General features: G+C 34.1%; 2 protein-coding genes and 1 non-coding gene across 3 annotated transcripts; all 3 read left to right on the top strand.

The window, feature by feature from the left end:
- Positions 1-630: 630 nt before the first annotated feature.
- LOC115967848 (la-related protein 6C) lies at positions 631-5005 on the top strand. Its single transcript, XM_031087004.1, has 10 exons — positions 631-1027; positions 2761-2842; positions 2925-3019; positions 3149-3220; positions 3302-3381; positions 3477-3555; positions 3652-3699; positions 3792-3860; positions 3971-4099; positions 4388-5005. Exons 1-10 carry the CDS (start codon positions 713-715, stop codon positions 4652-4654), a joined length of 1236 nt encoding a protein of 411 aa, XP_030942864.1. The 5' UTR covers positions 631-712; the 3' UTR covers positions 4655-5005.
- Positions 5006-9131: 4126 nt separating this feature from the next.
- Positions 9132-9205, top strand: TRNAI-AAU. Its single transcript has one exon. It is a non-coding gene; the product is annotated as a tRNA-Ile (tRNA).
- A 10286-nt stretch (positions 9206-19491) lies between these two features.
- On the top strand, positions 19492-22332 carry LOC115967898 (peroxidase 10-like). The gene is made up of 4 exons (XM_031087051.1): positions 19492-19762; positions 20103-20291; positions 21213-21378; positions 21839-22332. Exons 1-4 carry the CDS (start codon positions 19523-19525, stop codon positions 22249-22251), a joined length of 1008 nt encoding a protein of 335 aa, XP_030942911.1. The 5' UTR covers positions 19492-19522; the 3' UTR covers positions 22252-22332.
- The last annotated feature ends 201 nt before the right edge of the window (positions 22333-22533 follow it).

Here is a 22533-nt window from a genome sequence, read left to right as displayed (position 1 = left end):
AATTATAATAATAATAAAAAATAAAAACTCACACATATAAATCCCATATATAGAATTGTGTGACTGCTTTACCACCCCAAAATGCATTTTTTATAGTTGAGAAAGTTTAGGGATGCAACAAAATGTCACAACATTTTCATATTATTTTTGTTTTTAGTTGTAATTTATTTAATTTTGTCTTAACCTATAATAGATTGATGCTTCAATTGTCATGAAAATGTTGTGAGATTTTGTTGTGACTATAGAATAATTCTATGTAGTTCATGGTTGTCAGAATTGGGAGTTGAATCATAAGATCGTACAAATATTTCAAAATAGTAGATCTCTTTAGGTCAATGGATTGTACACTTGTCAAACAAGTAATATCTTGTCCCAACGAAATATATTTTACATAATTCGGTTGACCAAAGTGACCATAGCAAGATTTTAGGGGAGAGAGAAAAATCTAGCCTTTTGGTTTTGTAAGCAAATCCTAACCTTAAAAAACCAGTCAAAACTCAAACCCACAGGCAACGGTCATGTGTAATAAAACAGTCCCCTCGTTGAAACATAGATGCCCCCGTATATTGGCGCGAAAAGTGGCATCTATGTCAAAAAGTACAGACAGTTACAAAACTTCAGGGGAGAGAGAGAGAGAGAGAGAGAGAGAATAAAACAAAGATTGAAAGACAAATCTCTGGATGAGAGGTGAAAAAATAACACAAAGAAGAAAATGGCACAAGCACAACCTGAGAAAATCCAAGACAGTCCAGAAAAGGAAATGAAAATGAAAGAAACAAGCAATGTATCATTCAGATTCAATGCCCAGGCACCTGAATTTGTGCCAAGATCACAGACCCAGATGCCTATCTCGGGTTATGTCTATCCATGCCTCCACTTTCTTGGTGGGACTGCTGGTTGTGGCTCTAATTTGTTCTATGTTGGGGACCAAGACCCTGCATATTTGATCTCCAACCCCAATGTTGTGCCACCCAATCTCTCCAAAACCACCCAAACTAATGATCTTCAGCAAAAGATCAACAAACAGGTGATTGGTTTGAACATGATCTTGCATAGTCTCATTTATGTGAAACTATTGTTGCATGTGTGTTTATTGACAAATTATCAATTGTTTCAAATTAAGCAGCGAAAATAGGTTTGAATTCAATTACACTGGCTCATATATTATGATAAATTACCAATTGTTCCAAAAACCAAAGCTATTAGGAAATGGTTAATTTAGTCCCTTAGCCATTATTCTAACATTATATCTTTTGAATAAGTTATATGACAAGTAAAGAATTAGTCATGCTTTTTTCTTGATCAAGTTAATAAATCCAATATAGTTTACCACTCAGAATTGTGGCCTAGTGGTTAGGGTCTCAGAATGTGGTAGGCCATTAGTTAGAACCTTCAGGCAGGGTAATGCCATAACATTGATTCAGCTTGAGGATTTGCATGATACGCTTGAAATAACCGGTGATCTGAGTGGGGTTGAAGTAGTAAGGTCGTGGCTCAACCTACCTGATGAGTGCCTGCGGCCCTTTTATCATCTAGGCCCCTTAGGCATTGATTCCTGGCAGGCAGAGAATCTACTGTGATCAAGCCTAGATAGGATTGCCACAACTATTCTTCCATCACCCTTTTCATTTAGGGGGGAAGAAAAACTAATGCACATTTTAGATATGCATGTTTATTCAATATTGTGTTGATTTGTCATGAATTTTAATGTTTTTTCACAAAAAATGGATTGGACACAACCCAAGTTAGGCCAAGCTATCCTGTGGCATTCATGATTTAAATCTTGTTGAGTTATTCGCATTTTGAACTTAAGAAATTGTCAATTTGAAAATGAAATCTTGACAGTGAAGATCAGCTTTTGATAAACTTATTTCATATGTGGCAGCATCATTATCTTATCTTCTTGGGCATTTCTATCATGCCTACGGCTTTTCCACATTCTAGTATAGTTGGCCCTTTCAGACTAAACTGATGTAAATCCATGTACCATTTCCGCACATATGCACCACTTATAGTAGGTGTGAGGCAAATCTGATGAAAGTTATCTGAAAAAAAACTAGAGCTTTTACTTCTCGCAAAATCAATAGTATTTAGACAACCTCTTCACCACAGGTATTTTTCCAGGCATTTAAACTTCAAATCTTTAATGGACCTTGTCCAAATGAGATGAGATACTCATAAAAAATATTCTTGGCAGGGGACTAATCTGTAGTTTCGCTTTTCCCATGTAGGAAACCTGCTATGCAGGAAATCCATTTATAAAATCTAGGTGTACAATTTTGGGAGACAAATGTTTCTTATTTATGCCCCCATTGTTGGAATGCCAAGCAAATATTGATGTTTTCTACTGAAATTTTTTAAACCTTCTTTTTATTTAGGGGGGCTCAGCATTCCTTGACATCGGGGCAACCTCCTTTCAAATTTAGGTTCTAATATATTTTGTGATATTCCATATTCTCATTGACACACCTCCCCTCCTCCCACTTACAAGTCTTATCTAGATTTCTCAACCAATTCCGTGACATAATATATTTGCTCTACATATTTTCTATTACCTTTCAGTTGCTCCCCTCCAGCTACAGACCGTTGATTATTGCTACTTTTCCTGCTATTGAATCCTCAAACCTGAAGCATTTTCTGGCATAACATGTTTCCTTTTGATGTGACAATTTTAAATAATGATGTATTGTTTAGTGCAAGCTCCTATTGTACTTTTTACACCTTTCAAAATTTTGAGAATGGTTTCTGTTTATATGACAGGTGGAATACCAGTTCAGCGATATGAGTCTGCTTGCATATGATGCTTTGGTGAAACACATAAATAAAGATCCCGAAGGTTATGGTAAGGATCGTGGAATAGTACTATTTGTATGAAGATTCAATTCAAAAATAATTCTCATTCTTGTGTTTTGTCTTCATGACAGTTCCAATATCTGTTATTGCTTCCACAAAAAAGATCAAGTCCCTTGTTAGTAATAACTCTCTACTTGTCCAGGCACTGCGGTCCTCTCCAAGGCTTGTATGTCTTTGGTCAACTTCAAAATTTCTACTTGTTAATATATATTAAAGATAGGTCTTAATTAAAGCTTGTGTAAATTTCTATAGTGCAGTCTTTGAATATACATACTCTTTTTATGATGCTTGCAAGGTTGTAAGTGATGATGGCAAGAAGGTTAGACGTAGAGACCCTTTCACTGAGAGAGCCAAAGAGGAGTTACAGGCAAGCACTGTTAGACTTCCTATAATGAAGGAAACTATAATTTTTAGAAAGTTTTTCTTATAATGATTCTTTGTCTTGCAGTCTCGTACTATTGTTTCAGAGAATTTGCCTGAAGATCACTCTCATCAAAACCTTGAGAAAATATTTGGTGTGGTTGGAAGGTTGGGTCTGTTGATTGTATTTTGTTTCTCATCTGGTTTTTTTACTTGTGAATGTGGTCTTTGTGGCTTATTATGGTTACTGTGTCACTGTGCAGTGTGAAAACAATTCGAATATGTCATCCCCAGGAATCCAATTCTTCCCGCTCCAAATGCAATTTTTCAATTAGTAACAAGGTAGACAGAATGAGTTAAGCCATTTTGTTCTTATAGGCAAGAGATTATTCCAAGAGTTTTTCTTACATTATTTGTCCGAATTTCTTTTCTTTTTAGCTCCATGCACTTGTGGAATATGAGACTACAGAGAGAGCTGAAAAAGCGGTATGAAAAAATCATGAAGAAACTTAATATACAAACTTTCTAAGTTCATCACTGTCCTTGTAACAGCATTAATAACTTGTCAACTTCACCAGGTTGAGAAATTAAATGATGAAAGGAACTGGAGAAAAGGGCTTCGAGTAAAGTTGCTGCTTAGACGCACGGTATGTCTAATTAAATTGTTAAAGTAGTTCTCCTTGTAGCTTCTGACTTCTTTTATCACTATGCTTCTGTATTGAACAAATTTCATTACTTCAATTGTAATGATGTCCAGCCAAAATCTGTTCTAAAGAGCAGAAAGTCAGACTTTGATAGTGTTTCAGAGGATGATGAGAAGCCACATCTTGAATCCTCTGAAGATTCCTCGCGGCCAAACAACATAGATTCGGCCGTTGAGAGCAATGTAAGTGTCCTCAGCTTTTATAACTAATCATATTGTAGAATTTTTTATGCATAAAACAGACTTTATGATCTTCTAAATGAGGAACACTATAGGGAGTCATTTTTTGGCATATAGGCTCACTATGTGCAACTCATTCATCTCACCAAGCTAAATTTTCAAACAAATTAGTCTTTTCATAACTTGCACACTAAGGAAGGTGCACCATTGGCCTAATTTGATTGTCTTGATACACTTTCCCTACAGACAAACATAATTACTTATTAAAAAGAATGTCTGCTATATTATTAGGCCGAGGAAAATTCAGTTGGAACAAAGAAAGGATGGGCTCGAGGACGAGGAAAGTCCCGGGGACGTGCTCAAAGCCATATTGGACGTGGCCTAATTGCGTTATCTCCCCAACTGTGCAGCAGTGGTGTTCATTGTGAAGCATCTGCCAAACAAGCTTCCAAGGGCCCAAGAATGCCAGATGGGACAAGGGGTTTCACTATGGGACGAGGCAAGCCATTAAGTACTGCAGCTCTAACTAGTTCATCAGCTCTAACTGGTTCACCTTGAGTGATTGGTGGTGCTCTAATTTTGATTTTGGTCTATTAGTTAAGATAAAGTGGCTCTATATTTTCCCAGTATGGTGATTGAGAAAGTGGGATTGGTTAAGTAGCCAATAAGATGTGGATTGGTTTATAATTTATTAGTCATTGCCAACTTTATTAGTTATTCGAAATGTACATAGTATGGTATGCCAGAGTTGCTGGCAACTGACAATGATTGTATGTAATTTGTTCACAGTTTTTTCCTAGCATGTCGTTTTCTATGAGTTTGTTGGTTTAGGTTCAGGACTCAACTTTGTCCATTATTGAAGGATTTGCTTAAATAATGCAATTCAGGGGTTCATCTCCTTTAATTTCACTTTCTCTCTCATCTTGTTTTATTATTATTTATTTTTTTACAGATTTTTTAGCTAAAAAGTGATTAAATCTATTTTTAATTATACGCAAATGTGCATATCTAAAAAATGGGTACCATTCCGTATTAGATCAAAACTTAAAGTTTCTAATTAAACAAAATAAAACATGATTGAACAAGAGGGTAAACTTGGTCTCCAATCCAATTGCAAAGTCAGTTAAGAAAAATTGAATGTAACTCACCAACTAAAAATATTGATGAACTTCTTTAGCAATATACACACACATATCAAATTGACAATAACATACATGCGGTTTAGCATTGTTCTAAGTTTAGAAGGTGGTAATTCAATTAAAAAGAAAAAGTAAAGATTCTTTTCCTTTTTAAGGGCCAAGTTGATTTCACTTAGCTTAAGTGATAAAATATCAGGTCGTGAAATAAAGGATTTAACATCAAATCATGCCTCAAAAAAAAGAAAAAAAACATTTGTATCTTGCCTTGACTTTTTATAATAAATGTATTACACAATCGTTGACAAATTAATATATATATATATGTAAAGACTCAATTTGTAACGATCCCAAACTCGTATTGGGTTCGATCGCTAAAGGCCCAAACAATAAATTTGTAGAGCGTGGATATAAAAGAACTAGATCAAATCTAAAAGAAAAACGATTGAACTTTAATGTTTCTAGATGGATTAGCACAAATATTACGATCAATTTCCCCTTAAAACAAGCTAAGTTCTTTATTTCATAGGATTTTCTTCTAGGCACTATTCGTTTTTAAGTTCCGATCCTCTCTCTCAATGCATTCTTCCATGTTATATACTGCCCTCTTGGTGTCATCTTCACCACACACGTGTAGGTTGGATTCGGAGGATCCCCTCCTGTCCCATCTAACACTTCCTGGAACCTTCATCTAGCAGTTGTAAGGCTGCTTTATCAATGTTCAGGCATCACCTCCACATTAATGCGGCCAGAGAGTTGGTTGAGAGGCAATTAATGCAGAGGCAGCAGTTGTTAAAGATATTTGTTTATCTTTTTTTTTTCTTACCCTTGGTCCCATGTCCCACCTTTAGTGGTAATGTAGCTCTGAATTGTATTTGTAACAATATGACGTTCAGGTCGTCCTCGGACACATATTGCCGAGAAGGATTTTGTCCTCGGACGAATACTGGACCCATCTCATGTGATATCTACTCCTCTTTTCATTTGGTTCCCCTTATAACCTTATATGGGCCTCCTCGGATGGCTTAATGTCCTCGGATGGGCCACAGGCCCAGTTAACACGGTTTTAATAATTATTGATTAACCGGCCCCCACAATATATATATATATATATGTATAGAAATTAGGAATTTAAAAGAAGTGAGTTCGAATGCAATTGCAATGAAGTGATCATTGTTCTCAAAAATAAAGGAAGAAGAAACAACACATCAAGATAAGCGTCCTTCAAGTTTGAAGCAAGAGCGACACATGGCTTACACCATCAAGCCTCAAATATATAAAAAAAGGTTGACATTTCTTTTCTTTTTTTTGTTGAGAAAAAAAAAATTGACATTTCAAAGAAGAGGATAGACAATACACGCATTTTGCTTGTCTATCCTGTAAGTTCAATTCTTATGTCAATGCAAGCAAGTTTCCTTTCAATGTCTTATTAGTTTTCATTCATGCAATTATCCTTATATTAGCATCAAATTATATTTTCTTTGTATTAATTGTTTAGCTCGAAGGGAAAAGCTAAAGCCACAAACTATTTTATAAACTTTTGATGTGGTGGCGATTATTAGTAAGTAAAAATGTTATGTTAGTGTGGTGGGCCTAATTGAAAATCAATAAAAATTTATCACATCAACAATTTGTAAAATATGATGATACATAGAAAATCAGTAGGTTGAATACTCTGAGCTTCAATGGACTTGAGGTTGCTTGGAAGGCCTGAAAAGAAAAAAGCACAAGATCAAAGGTGACCGGGGTGAACCGGTTAAGAACCCTCCAATGCTTAAGTTAGTTTTTTCTCTCAAACTCAGAAATTTCAACTCTATAAGAGGTGTAAACTTACCTTAATTTGATATGGTTAAATCCTTTTATAGTGAGTTTTGAATTGGTTACTTGTTTAGTAACTTCCCTAACGTGGGTGGAAGTTAGAAAGTTCAGACTTAACTTCTATAACTGCTATTGGAAGTTAAGAACTTAGTGGGAAGTTAGAGCGATGAATAAGGATTTCGCTCCCACTTTAGAATAGTAGAACGTGGTTCGAATTATAAACTTTTAGATAAAGATTTACTTTGAAAATTTCTAAGTCTTGGGCGGTCGTCTAGGTGACTCCATGCTGGACAACCTTCTTGCACTTGAACAACCTCCTTCAGAGGCACTCATAGGTTAAATCTCTATTGCAATTCTGAACATTTAATATATCAGATGGATGACCTTTCTGGTCTTGGACGACACGATGGACACACTGGAGATAATCTAATGTTTTTTGGTTCACCATCAAAATAATTTGTGTCTACATTACTTTACCTCAAAATAGTGTAGATTATAGTAACTTAACTTTAATATCCTTATTATTTTATGTTCTTTACGTAATCAGTGTTAACATAAGTAGAGTAACTTAAACTCAAATATCTTAATTTTAAGATTTCTACATAATCATGAACCTTGAACCTATATTAACTTATTTTGCATTGACTAAAATCATCTTCGTTGAGGTATTATCAAATCCATAATCCTTATGCATAGCATTCTTGGGATTAGGGCTATAAATTAACAAATTGTTTATGAACAGTTTGAGAAAAAATTTGTTTATATTTGTTTATTTAACTAATAAACCAAATTTAAGCATAAGTTTGGGCTCAATTATTAAACAAGTTAAGCTCAAATATAATAATATGCTCGTGAAAAAGCTTATGAATTATGAACATGTTGACTTGATTTAACTATATATGATAAGGGTAATTTTTAAAAAAAAATGTGTTAAACTCGTTCACATGAGATAAAGCTGTCGATCTCAAAGAAACTGTCAGCCATACCATGCATTCAAAGAAGAAAACGACAACATTGTGAGGCCGACGAGTCCTTTTCAAAGCCGATGACTCCACCTCAAACCCGATGGCATTTGGGTAGGATGGCCAGAACGCCTAAACGTGGTAGGAAATTGACGGAAGGAAGCTGACGGGGATAAAGAAGCTTTTAACGGATCTAGCATGGCTTTGCTTGGACTCCATAAATGAGTATATAAGGAAACATCTTATGCCCCACGGTTAACCCTAATCAAGAGGGTTCCTATAAGGAAAGGATCCCGCAAGATATGCACATTAACAAGGATCTTCCCCACAAGGAAAGACTCTATCTGCCAAGAAATGAATGTCAACTCTACACTTCTATAAAAATCTCAAAGCCCTTACAAACTAAGGTACGCATAATTTACCTCAGCTCTAGCACTCTAGAGTTGTGAAAGTTTTCTAACTTAAGCTTCGGAGGGCATTTGGCCAGTACCACACCAATACTCTTTGCAAAGTCTTCTTTGTTTCTATTTCACAGGTTCTGTCTAGAGCACGTGAGGACTATGCAGCTCACTGACGATTTTCGGCATCATCTATATATAAGTATTATATTTTTATATGTATACAACTATACATGTCCAAATATATACGTATATAGATTTGAAAATAGATTGTGTAAATTTGTAACTAGGTTCATATTATATCAAATTCATATTTGTAATTAATTGATAATATAAAATAGTTCATTGATTAATAGTAATATTAATTCATAGATTTCTAAAGGAGTGAGAAATTTTTGGTTTTACCATATATATGTAAAGAATGAGTTAATCAAGTAGCTCGTGAACAAGTTTGAAATTGTTCGACAAGAAAATAAACTAAATTTTAATATAAAATTTTATTTGATAATAAACTCAAGTTTAGTTCGTATTCAAAATAAAATTGAATAAACAAAACCTAATAATTACAACCTTACTCGGGATATACAAAGGGTAAGGGATATTTTCAACTTTGTGGTTCCTACTCTTAGTGGGGGGCTGATGTTGGCCATCTAATTTTTAGCCTTTAATTCATGTACGCAATGTTATAGTAAGTATATTAATTTCTGAACTTTCAACATCCGGCCTATTAGCTCAGCTGGTTAGAGCGTCGTGCTAATAACGCGAAGGTCGCAGGTTCGAAACCTGCATGGGCCAATTAATTCATTTTATTTTTATTTTTTCGATTTTTTTTTTAAAGAAAAAAATAAAAAAAATTTTAAAAGAAATTAAAAAAAAAAAAAAAAAACTCGTACTTGTATTTATCCTTTTATACAACCAAATTGAGAAATATAAGGGCCTGTTTGGGTAAGGATTTTTCATCACTCAATTTCCGTCATTCAATTTCCATCACTCATCACTCATCATTCATAACTCATCACTCATCACTCAATTTTTCACATTCGTTTGCCTTCATCACTCACTATTTTTCACACTATTTGGAGGGCCCACACCTGTCACGGTACAGTGTTTTTTTTTTTTCACTAGCAGCTTCTTTTTTTTTTTTCCCTCCTGGGTTGGCTGTTCGGTCTGTTTTTTTTGTTTTTTTTGTTTTCACTAAGTTTGGTGAGTCTAGGTACTTAAAAAAAAAAAAAAAAAAAAAAAAAAGCCAATGCCAACCCAGAAAAAAAAAAAAAGAAAAAAAAAAAGCCAATGCCAACCCAGAAAAAAAAAAAAAAAAAAAGACAACCAACGCCAAAAAAAAAAAAAAAAAAAAACAGCCAACGCCAACCCAGAAAAGAAAAAGAAAAAGGGAAAAAAAAAAAAAGTCAAAAGGTGGTCAAAAATTGCGGCTGTGGGTCCCTCATGTGTGTTTATTTACGGAAATGCCATTGAGTTATGAGTTATGGAAACTGAAAACAGCCTTTTGTTGTTTTCAGTTTCCATAACTCATAACTCAAAAATCAGAGAATTGAGTGATAGAAATAGAGTTATGGAAACAGAGTTATCGTTTGGCCAAACAACCTTTTTGCTATGGGTCCCACCATTTTTGAGTTATGAGTTATGGAAACTGAGAATTAGTTACGGAAACACTTAAACCAACCAGGCTCTAAATTTTTACCCACGCTTAGCATTAATCACACATTTTTTTCCTCTCTGCTGTAGTATTTGCTACAATGTGTTCATGTGACAATCCACCTATACTGCTCGATAAAATGCCTTAAAACAGTGCGGTAAAATTGGTCCCATCCATGAAGGTAGCAGCAACCCATTACTTCTTTTCATATACTTGTTTTCGTAAATTTCTTTGCCACTTATTTGTTGATAGAAACTGATTTTTACATTGATATACATAATATGTAAATATGTGAGGCAGTCTTTGATTAATAGTTTCATTTTTCATTAATAGGTCATACCCAGTGAACTAGGATCCTGATTTTATGGGATTTTAGAGAAATGGTACAAGGGTAGTTTTAGTGTCTTGGATTTGAACCCAAACTATAAAGGGCACTTGCTATCGCACCAAAGTTCGACCTCAAATTGTTGTCAAAAAACGACTAGTAGTTAAGCATTTGTTCGGGTCTAAAATTAATATGGCTCTGCAGTTGAAGTGGGTCCAAATGAGATGCAACTTATTATCATGCCTAGTAATGGGCTAGTTTCTCTCAGATTTTTGTACTTATTTCTCCACATTCTTTATTTCTAGCTTAACTGTGCACTACTTCATATTTACAAGTTATCTTTGCTTTGTTTCCATATTATGCTATCTAGTTTGACATTGTTTCAACTATTAATGTGACTTTGAAAATTCAAGGCACAAGCATTGGCCATGGAACTACTGCATTACCTTTGGAAGAATATCTAGTGGAATCATGAGTTACTTGCTTTTATTATGTAAGTATCAAACCATCAGTTTATTCAAAAATGGATGATTAAAGCTTGTTGTTCCTGTCATATCAATATTCCACTCTTTAAGTTTTCGAATCAGGCTATGACTATGTACTTGTTAGAGATATCCTTCAAATGTACTTTATTTATGTTCTCTATCAATTAAGTCTGTTTTTAAAATCAAACAAATAATCTCATCATATAATTGTATCTTTTGCTTGCTTGTGTAAAATCTCTTTTGTAGATCCTTTTGATCAACTCTCAAGGTCGAGGTGTTTAGAGTTTCCAATGAACTAAATGCATTGAGTTTACTACAGAAGTCACAATTGATCAAGAAAATTTCTTAAATATTGCAATTTCTAGTTGTTAGCTAATTAGATTAGATGCCTTGTTTTGTTTCCCCCTTTGTTGCTATACTATCACAAAGAACCTCACTACCTGTTTATTTGTTTTGCTACGCAGGATCTTCTAACTCCATTATGGTTTTAAATGCCACTTTGAAGCTTAGAGGAGTTCACTTGAGGAAGATGGCACAGCAACTAATGCAAACTGTATGGGGAGGAGATGTTAGGTATGCAGATTCTCTTATTGTCAGTAGGAATGTCAAGTTCTGAAGGGGCTTATGTTAGTGTAGCCATCATAATGTTGAAAGAGGAAACGCATCTTCTGCATTTGATACATGTGATTTACCTTATTTTCTACAATTTAGAACCCAATTGAAGCTCTTGCAATCCTTATCATGGGGAAACATAAAATTAATACACAATAATGCTTAGAATTTCTATTAATACTCTCAGAAATCCGAATAATGGGAAACAAATTTCAAATTTTCTTAATAAAAGTTAAATCTAGGCTAAACTGTACCTTTTGTCCCTATTACCTAATATTTGGTCCAAGTTCAATTTTTTCCCTGAAATTTAATAGGTTGCACTTAGTTCTTGAAAATTTTAAAGTGACAGTGTTGATGTGGCACATTAAAAGTCAGTGTGGCCTTTATAGCAAATTGATAGAAGAAAAAATTGATACCTTTAAATATATTGAGGACAAAATTGCAACTTTTAAATTTTAGGAATGTCAATCAGGCTTGGGGCCAAAATTTTGGGACAAAAGCCTGAAATCTACCTTATATACATAGTATTTATAATTTGGTTTTGGGTAAAACCTGCACTAGTGGCACTTCCTAGGCATATAAGCCCTTAAAAAAGCTCGAGTGGATTCCTTTCTACTATGGTTCATCTTTGGATTATACATATGGGGCTTTTTACTGGAAAACATGAGGAAATGAAAATATTCATGATTTAAGGTGTAAATCCTGTCTGGTTTAGCTTTTGGAGTGGTTGAAAAGTGATTTAAGGGGGGGGGGGGGGGTTAAAACTCTTTTAGCTGAAATTGCCGAACATTTGGAAATTCTGTAAACAGCTTTAAGGAGATCCTTAAAGCTGAAATTTGGAGCTTTTAGGAAAAAGCTCTACAATTCACTGTTCATACTTTATAAATCCAAAAAAAGCTCCAAATTCACTGTTCATACTTTATAAATCCAGAATTTTAAAGCACTATTCATTGTAACTTTCCAATCACTCAAAATGCTAAAGAGCTTTTTAGTTAAAGCTCTATATGGCAAAAGTTGTACTACTAAAGCTCTATAGTTGAAGCTCTTCTTCTTACAGTTATGCCAAACAGGCACATAATATGTATAGTTTCTGCTCTGATCATGAATAAGCTACTCTTTAATCATCTAACGAGAACTAATTTTTGCAACTACTAACATTCTAGATGCCTTTCCTCAACAAGGCATGTTTCCACAAAACATGGGGCCTGTAACCATACGGTTTTAATCCAAGCTATCTTCTAAGTGAATTACTCCTGTACTGGGATCAAGAAGTTTTATCAGTACCAACCATAGAATTCAATTGATAATTCTATTTAATACAGAGCTCTTATTTAGCTAGTTCAATTGTTGTTATAAAACAGATGGTAAATTCATAAATTGTATTAAAAGAAAAGCCTTAGATTTTGTTAGCTTTGGTATGATTCTTCTACATATTTAACACTTCAGGGAAAAACTTAATCCTTCACATGCATTTTGCAGTTAATCAGTTAGAGAAAATTAATTCCTCCCCTTCCAAAGCCACTGTTTCAACATGAATTTGATTAGATTATTCAATGACGCTCTTTTCATCTTATATGCTTCAAAACTTAGAGATATTCAATTGAAGGTTCTGCTGCAGATGTCTGCAGATGTGATTTAGATACCCTTTATAGTTTCTGTTTATCTCTCAAGTCCTTGGATTCCAGCTTAAGCTGGACCAAAAGACTTTTTGCATCAATGTTCAGCTGGAACCTTCCTCCACAGTGGACAAACTAGAGTCTCCACACTTCCCAGCACCTAAAATCTTGCCACATTACCTTATATTCATTTCTTTATCAACAAGCAACCTCCAACACGTGAACAATTGTGATATAGAATATTTTACTATTGCCAGATCAATCATCAGCATACTACCATCTTAAGTCTTGATTCTTAAATGAATCTGCAATCTTTTGCAACCTGTTTGAGAGACCTTTCCAGTAATCTAAATTTAACATTATCACTTTGCTTTGAAAAAAAGGAAAACAAAAAATAGTCTTATAATCACAGCCAGTGTGCTACTTGAGTGCTGAGACTACAAGATTTTCGATATGCAAATGTTACATGCGTACCTGTCATTAGGTCTAATAATTGGATACCTCTACTGAAGATCATTCAGAAATTAGACTAATACTCATTACTTTTTACAGAAAGCATGGGAAAGAATTACAGGACTGCTCTGCTTAGCTAGGCTGAAAATCAGCCCAACTTAGCTATAATGATAAGAAAATTCCTATTTATATATTTATTTTGCTCCCTATTAAAGATGTAATTTTATTACTATAATATTAAGAGAAAACAGAGACACCACTATATAAAATAAAAAAACTGAGATGAAATATTTTGAATGATATAGAATATATCTCTTTATGGATCAGCCAGTATCTTGCTAATAATTGTTTGAGCATTAAATTTTCTCTCTTTACTTTGGTCTGCTGCATTTATGTGACAGATACCATATTTAAAATCACAATTTGAACAAACTGACATTTTCACAACATGATTTCTTTTTGGTATTGCATAGATTAATTATAAGTAAAGCTGGCAAGCATTGAAGCTCAAGTTATTGCAGCTTAGGACCTGTTGATTAATTTAATCACTAATTTAATTTCACTTATCCAGCTTCTTTTGAAGAAAATCTACAATGTTCAAGCTCACTGGGCCTAAGCTCATCCAATCACATCTCTGGTATACAATTAAACGATATTGACAGGAAAGATAAGGTTTTCTTTTCTGTTTTTATCTCTAACCACAAAAGAAACAATAAAGTAACATTAAAAATAATTTATGAAATAGCAATCATAGAAAAGAACTCTACTTCTTTGTTATTTTAGTAAGTATAACATTATAAAGTGCAATTACACGTACTAAGAAGTAAGAAGTGCTGGTTGAAATATCTTTTGTTAGCCTTCCTTTCAGCGACACTTGAACTTCCACTGTCATTACTTGATAAAGATTAGCAAGAAATTTATTGTGGTTTATCTTTTTAAGGTGACTAGCTTAAAAGGCATGCCTTTCTCATATGAGATCCTAGTCACATTTTAGTATTATAGTATATGATTGAACTATGAAATCTTTGTACTAATATATTTGCTCAAGTGTACCAGTATTTGTGGAATATTATTTAATATCTGCTCCTCCCTACTTGTCAAATACAAAAACAACTATAATTTTGACAAGAGACAGGTGGCTTTCAATATCAAAGGAAGGAATTCTGAGTTTGAAACATGTTGATAATAAATTTTTTATTTTTTATTTTATTTTAAAGAAGGGTTAATTATATAAATCCACCCTGAACTATGGGGTACTAGCACTTTGCACCCCAAACCACGAAAACTTGTAATCACCATCCCAAGTGAGACAAATATTGTAAATAGCATTCCCACCGTTTGTTTAGATGTTATCTTTTTACAGTCACGTGCTTTGCACATGACCATCGATTGGACAAAAGAGAAAAATGTCCTCCCACAATGAAATTTAATTAAATGCCCTTCTTTCTTATTGCCTCCCTCTCCCCAGTCTAAAATATTTCTGAAATCCTAAACAAAATGTTGTCCTAAAAACACCACACTTATAATCAATCCACACAGTGGTGAAAGAAAATCCGGAAGTATTGGGGATTGACACTGATGTAAATGGCTGTCACAACCTCATGATGTTAGTTATTGACGATAATTCATGAGCTGTCTCTAAAATTCGCTTGAAATACATTATTAGTGGGGCTTATTTCTAGTGTCCCTTTTGTAACTTGGTAATTAATTCAGTAAACCAGGTCCCTTCAAAAGAATGTTTTTCCCCTCAATTTGATTGTTGCCCCAATGCAAAATTGTACGGTCCACTAGCTAACAGTTATCTCATATCCCATGATAGGGTCATCTCATAAAAAAGATGGGACAATTCTGCAAATGACTTTTGTTTTTGGAAAATAACTGCAGATGCAATTTTGAAAACCATTTTATTTGCCCCTCCCTCTTATCCACAGTTGTGAGCGTGGTGTTTCTGTGAGAAAATATTCTAGGTTTCAGAATGGAGAGGGAGGAGGCAATTAGAAGGGGAATTTGAGTAAATTTCATTATGGGAGGCCATTTTTAACACACTTAGTTCATGGTCATGTCTTTTGCACAAAACTGTTAAAGTTAACCTCCAAATGGATGGTGGGGTGCTATATGTAGGATTTGTCATAATTGGGGTAGTGATTGCAAGTTTTCATAGTTTGGGGTGCAAAATGCAAGTGCTCCCATAGTTTAAGGGGGATCTCTATAAATTAAAACCGAAAAGAATAACTACAAGTTAGTCACTTCTATGAATTCCTCTCCTTATTGATTGGCAGCAGGCCATTTCATTTTATGGAATAACTGCTCCACGGCAGTGGAAAAGTGGGAAGAAGCTCAGAAAGAAAAGTATAAATGGGAAGGAATGTGTCTCTACATTATTACTTTAGAAAGTAATGGCTGACGTGTGGTTCCAATTGAATTTGGATTGAGATGTCCTCATTTCATCCTTTCTTAATCTTGACTCAATTTGTCACAATTTGGTTCAAGATGTTACATCTAATCTTGACTCTGCTTATTATCTTTTAATATTGTGCAAATGTTGTTTTGTCCCATTCTTGTACATGTACATCAGTTGATTGATTAGGCCAATTTTTTAGATAACAAGCCTTTAGTGTAAGATCCATTAGCGCCACTTCATATCTTACATAGTACCACATTTGGAACAATCTTAAACCTACAAGCAATAAGATTCAATGTGATGAAACTGAATGTTCTGAATCCATTAAGTACTGACCTTAACTGATAAACCTATAATGGACATTCATTTTATTTTCTAAGAAAGTGTCAAACAAAAAGGTCTTCAAATTGTGAAAACATCCATATAAGTTATTAGGGTTCATATTACCTATCAAAAAAAAGCTATTTGGGTTCATAGAAGTGTTGGCAAATCCTAGTGCCTAAACATATAAAAATTGGGTTGTACAATAGAATAGTATTAGGGTTCTGGAACAAAATCTGCTAAAAAAATGATGAGGTTATGATATACTCAAAGATGATGAATTGGTGATTTTTTGTCCATATCTTTTACACCATAGCAAAAAATTTATTAATACTTGTTTCATTGGAAATTAGACATCCATGGTTTCAAAATGGACACAAATTTGATGCAATTTGAAATTGAAATAAGTGAATATGGCCATATGAGGTTGGCATAATTGTGCTGTCTCTGAGAGTTCTCTTGACAGGAACTGCAGCAGACAGTAAATTGACTTTGAAGGCCTGATGTGATGATATAACCTTATGATTCTTATATAAAACCAACCCTTGTTGCACAAATTGAGAGGAGAGAGATTGCTGTATCAATATTACTCTAACAACAAATCTTCTTGAGCCTAAACAGTTAGAAAACTCTCTCCTTGAGTGTGCTCCGTGTGAGTTCCTCCTAGAGTTTCTTTTGCAAAACCATAAAAGTTGTTACCCTTCCCATGAGTTCATTGGTGTGCTCCCTTCAAAAAGTTCTTTGGAATACTGGAGTTCCAATGGCTGTGGACAAGTTTGTTTGTAAAGAAAGTTCTATAAAAGAATTCTAGAGTTCTGAAGAGAGGCAAATGAATCATTTGCTGAGCTTACATTTCCTACGGGGTTGGGTACCACCGAAGTGGTTTTTCCTTTGAGAAGTTCTTAAAAGTTTTTTACTTCATCACTAAATCCTTGTGTGCTTTTACTGCTTTTATTATTATTTTTAATATGTTAATTCATTAATCTGCTGCTTAAGTTTTGGGGGTTTAAATTAGATTTTTCAATTGATACACGTAGTTAGGAATAAATTTTGGAGTGTGATCCTTGACTACGTTGTTAATGGATAAGTCACAATATCTTAGTGTTTCCCCTTACCTCATAGGAAACTAACTGGCTTTTACAGCCTCAATTAGGAGTAGTGATGAGTCCAGTGGGGAGGATACACAAGACCATGGCAACTCATCTTAAGAATATTCTGATGATGAGCATGACTTGAAGAAATCTATAATAAGCTTTTTAAGGAATGTACTAAGTTCAAAAAAATATCTAAGAAATCCCTTTAAAAACCTATTAAGTTTGAGCATGAGAATGGGGATTTAGGGGTTAAACTTGATTAAGCCAACAAGTTTAAGGGAGAGAATGCATTTCTCTTGCAGAAAGTTGAAAAGTTTCTTGGGTGAGAAACTTGACTTAGCTCTGACAAGAGTGGCTTAGGTTACATAGAAAAGGGATCTATCTGCTTTCTCATCTACTTCATAGTCCCTTTGACGCAGGACAACCAGAACAAAATTAAAACAACAGAAAAATAAATGGATATGATCTAGGAGTCAACACCTAGGCTTGGCTTGGAGTTAGCACCAAGTGGGGAAACCACTAGGAGTCAGCACTTAAGGTAGACCTGGAGTCAGCACTAGACCAAAGAAAGACCAAACAGCCATTTTTTTTTTTCATTCATCAAAATATCAACTATCCCCTCAAGGAGTATAATAAGTTGCTTATAAAGGATTGCAAAACTCTAGTTCTATTCGGTTAGGAAACTCTAATTGCCTTATTACAAAAATAACCTTACTTCCAAATTAAAATACTAATAGCCTAATAAATTACTAGGACCTAAAACATAAAAAATATAATTGACTTGCAAACATAAATAATACTAAATAATAATTTTCTTGTGTCTCTCACACCATTCTCCTCTAGTTGGAGAAAACTCGACCTTGAGTTCTAAAACATTGAAGGATTAAGATGCTAACAAGTAACACTTGCTTCAAGTTTGGAATCACCTTAGGGAGCACAAAGAAAAGAAAAATCTTGAATTCCACCATGTCAAACTCTTCTGGAATAACAAAACAAATGTGTGGAGTCAATACAATCTTATCTTGAACCATTGGAAGTATTATGTTATCCACTTTCTCCACTTTAGTAAACTGTTTGTCTTCATGCACCATGGAAGTTGCTTATAAAGGATTAACTATTCACTCAAGGAGTACAATAAGTTGCTTACAAAGGATTGCTAAACCCTAGTTCTAATTGACTAGGAAACCCTAATTGTCTTATTACAAAAATAACCTTACTTTCAAATTAAAATACTAATAGCCTAATAAATAATACAATTGACTTAAAACATAAATAATACTAAATAATAATCTTCTTGTGTCTCTCGCATCACCCTTTCTTGCACCAAAGGAATTATAATTTTGTTCTCCTAACTGCTACAAGTAACATGGAGGGTGACAAAGTTAGTCAAGCCCTTGAGAATAATGGCAATAAGCCCACAGCTAGTATGAAAAGCTCAAAGTTCCAACTCTAGGCCTCCTCTTAGGAAACAAAACATATATAAGTTTGTTCCTTTTTGTCAACGTTGTGGTATTGTTGGTCACACTCGATTGAATGCTTTGTGTTTAGATCTCAAAGACAAGAACCTTATTGCCTATCCTTAAAACAGTGAACAGAGTCTAGAAAATCAAGTCAAGGCAACAAAATTGAGACCCCAAGATTGAATGGCCAAAATTTTTGAATATTAGAAATTCTAATGTGAGTGTGGGTAATGTTTGCAAAACAAAATGTCACATAAGGAAAACTTGTCGTGGTAGAATTCCAACTCATTTTGATATCCTAAAACAAGTTCAATTGATGAGCATGAACTTGATGACCCTTGAGAAACATAGTCTTATTACGAATAGTTTTCAAGGGTCATGCACTAGAGCTTGAGCCCTGGTTCTTTTTCTAGTGATATTACAAATATTTTTTAAGTTTGATATTTTGCATGAAAGTCAATAGAAAGTAAACAGATGATGCCATCGAATGCTTATCACTTCTAAATTATTTTATTGCGATATTTTAGTGCAGATATGGCCATGGCCACTATGTTTTCACAAGACTAGTGGTATTGCTATGGCCACTTTCTGAATTTAACCAATCAAGTTACTTTAATATACCTTTCGTTCCGCATATAAATCACCACTAAGCACCCACTACATATAATCAACATTCCACGGCAATTTCTTCATGCTCACAGCTATGGGCCAAAAACTCTTCCCCTACTTCACTATTCCCTTCTGTTTAATGTTGTTTTTGTCTCCTCTCATCCTTCCTCTTGTTTCCAGCCAACTTAATTACAATTTCTATGATTATTCATGCCCCCGCTTGTCAAACATGGTTAGGTACTTTGTTTGGTCAGCTCTAAAAAACGACACCAGGATTGCTGCATCCCTACTTCGGCTACACTTTCATGATTGTTTTGTAAATGTAAATGTTCTTTATAATGTTATCTCTAGCCTTTTCTCACACACACATGCGCACACACATATATATATTAGTAAACATTAAAAAAAGAGAAACTTAACAAAATGTATATTGCCCACTTAATAGTTTTCTCATGCATCCTTTATGTTGCAAATAATTGAGGTATTCTGCTCAGTGTGTCAGACATGAGATGAAAATCCCTTCTGATTCTATCTATTTTCTTTTACTGGGAAATTTTAATGAGTGGAACCCTCATGTCAAACATTCTTGATTGTGTACATCAACTATGACTTCTATTGAGCAGTTAAATTACTTTTTATAAGAGTGTGATTACTTGGCGTAGGGCTGTGATGGCTCGGTGCTTCTCGATGACTCAAAAGATGGGAGTGAGAAAAATGCCTTTCCCAATCGCCAATCACTTAGAGGTTTTGAAGTCATCGACAATATAAAGGCTGATGTTGAAAGATTTTGCCCATCAACTGTTTCTTGTGCTGATATATTGACTCTTGCAGCAAGTGAAGCTGTTTATCAGGTATTTACAACACTCTAAATTTAACTGTTAGCAGTTTGCCGTGCGGTTTTAGGAATATTTTTCAGGGTAGTCATTATTGGCCAAAATTTAATAAAAAGAGAACTTACCAAAAAACACACACAATTTGACAATTTTCTTATAGGAATTTTCTTATTTTGAAATCTACAATAGTCTCATTATTAATGTTACAGTTACATCTCTTTCGAAAATTTATTGGGATTTTTCTTTTTGTTTGTAAGGACCTAGTATATTGTTAAAGGAGCCAAAATTTAAAGATAAAGTTTGGCTACAAACTTAGTTGTAGCCTAACATTACAATTCTCACTAAAAAAATTAATGTGGCTATATATTTTGAAAATTTAACTGTTGAATTGCATATTTTTTATGTTCTTAAGACACATGTCAAATTTTATGTCAATCGGATATTATTTATTATTTGATCTATAAACTTAAATTTTTATGTAATTTTAGAATACAAAAACTCAAAATTTAAAGATTTAATTGATGACATAACTATTGATCTTTGATTTTCTTGAAATTTTGCAAGTATGGAAGATATAAGAAAAATATATAATCCAATCATGAATTTTTCACAATTCACATCCAATTAAAAAAAAAAAAAATTAATTAGAGTTATAGTTTTAGTCTACAATCAAGTTTGTTGTCAAATTTTGTCCAAAAATTAATTATGTTAGACTTAAAAATTTTAGGGTGGTCACAAATATTTTTTAAGAATAATAAAATTATAAATTTTTAAAATTTATATATAATAATTAATTATTTTGCCAGGTCATGGTGGTAATGTGACCACCTGAACTACATGTGGAGCCCGCCAACGACTGTTGGATAACTATGCAATCTAGTTCCTTATTTTGCAGATTGTTTTATTTCTATTCTCTTTTTCTTTCAACTTTTTGATTAGGTTGGAGGACCTTATTGGCGTGTTCCATTAGGCCGACGAGATGGAACAACAGCAAATGAGATGGATGCTAATACTCAATTACCATCACCTGTGGAGCCTCTACAGAACATCACTGCCAAGTTCATATCAAAGGGTCTTGACTTGAAGGATCTTGTAGTCCTCTCAGGTTCTTGTTCTTTACCATATCTTGATTTGGGCTGACTAAAAAAAGTACACTAGGAAGTATTCATCAAAAAAGGGCCGGAAAATTACTCTAGGAAGTGACTGGTCTACATTCCCATGCTTGACTTAAGCTGTTTTATAGAAGGAACTGCTAGGAAACAATATCTTCTTATCAAATTTCCAATAAAAAGCCATACTTCAGGCTGGTAGAAGTAGAACCACTAGGAAAGATGGGCCTGTCAACATAAATATATACTTTAACGTAAATCATATTATCTATTTGACACGATAAGTGTTATTTTAAATTCTAAGAAAAAATTATTGGGCTGATTTTCTGATGCCATAAAAAGAAAGTGGACTGATTCAATTTTCATGCATGGGATATTCCAAGCACTCAAGCACACCCTATGGTCCTCACTAAATGTTCTTAACATAAAGAGCTTTACTGCTTTTGTCTATTTTAGGAGGACACACCATAGGCTTTGCCCAATGCTTTACCTTCAAGGGGAGACTCTTCGACTTCAAAGGCTCTGGCAAACCTGATCCTTCACTGGACCCTTCGAGCCTCTCGAATTTGCAAAGCAAATGCCCCAATAGAGATGCATCAAATAGAAACCTTGCTCCTCTTGACTCCACAAGTACTGACAGGTTTGATAATGCGTATTATACAAACCTCAAGAGCAACACCGGGCTTCTTGAATCTGATCAAGCATTAATGGGGGATCCACAAACTGCTGCAATGGTTAACTTTTATAGTTCTATGAATCAATATTACTTTTATAATGACTTTTCAGCATCGATGGCAAAGCTTGGTAATGTTGGGGTGCTCACAGGGCAAAATGGTCAAATTAGGAAGAAATGTGGGGCTGTGAATTAAGTTAGTGTTTGTAATGTTAGTTACTGTATGGAACTTCTTTACTATGATTAAGGTTGCAATAAAGGTCATCGGCTTATAAGATATTTTAATCTTCTTACATCTCCTGAGTGCTAATATAGATAATATTGCCAAGAGTCTTGCAACTCACTTGGTACTTCCTAGTCTTGCTAACGAAAACATCTATTTGGTTTAAAACTAATCCAAGTGTTGAAAACAAAAAAACCTAATCAAAGTGCCATATGGCCATGTGATACTAATTTCTAAGTGGAATTACATTTAAAT

Source organism: Quercus lobata, chromosome 11, assembly GCF_001633185.2.
Source record: "Quercus lobata isolate SW786 chromosome 11, ValleyOak3.0 Primary Assembly, whole genome shotgun sequence".
Classification (NCBI taxonomy): Eukaryota; Viridiplantae; Streptophyta; class Magnoliopsida; order Fagales; family Fagaceae; genus Quercus; species Quercus lobata.
This window is presented reverse-complemented; position numbering and strand designations above follow the sequence as displayed.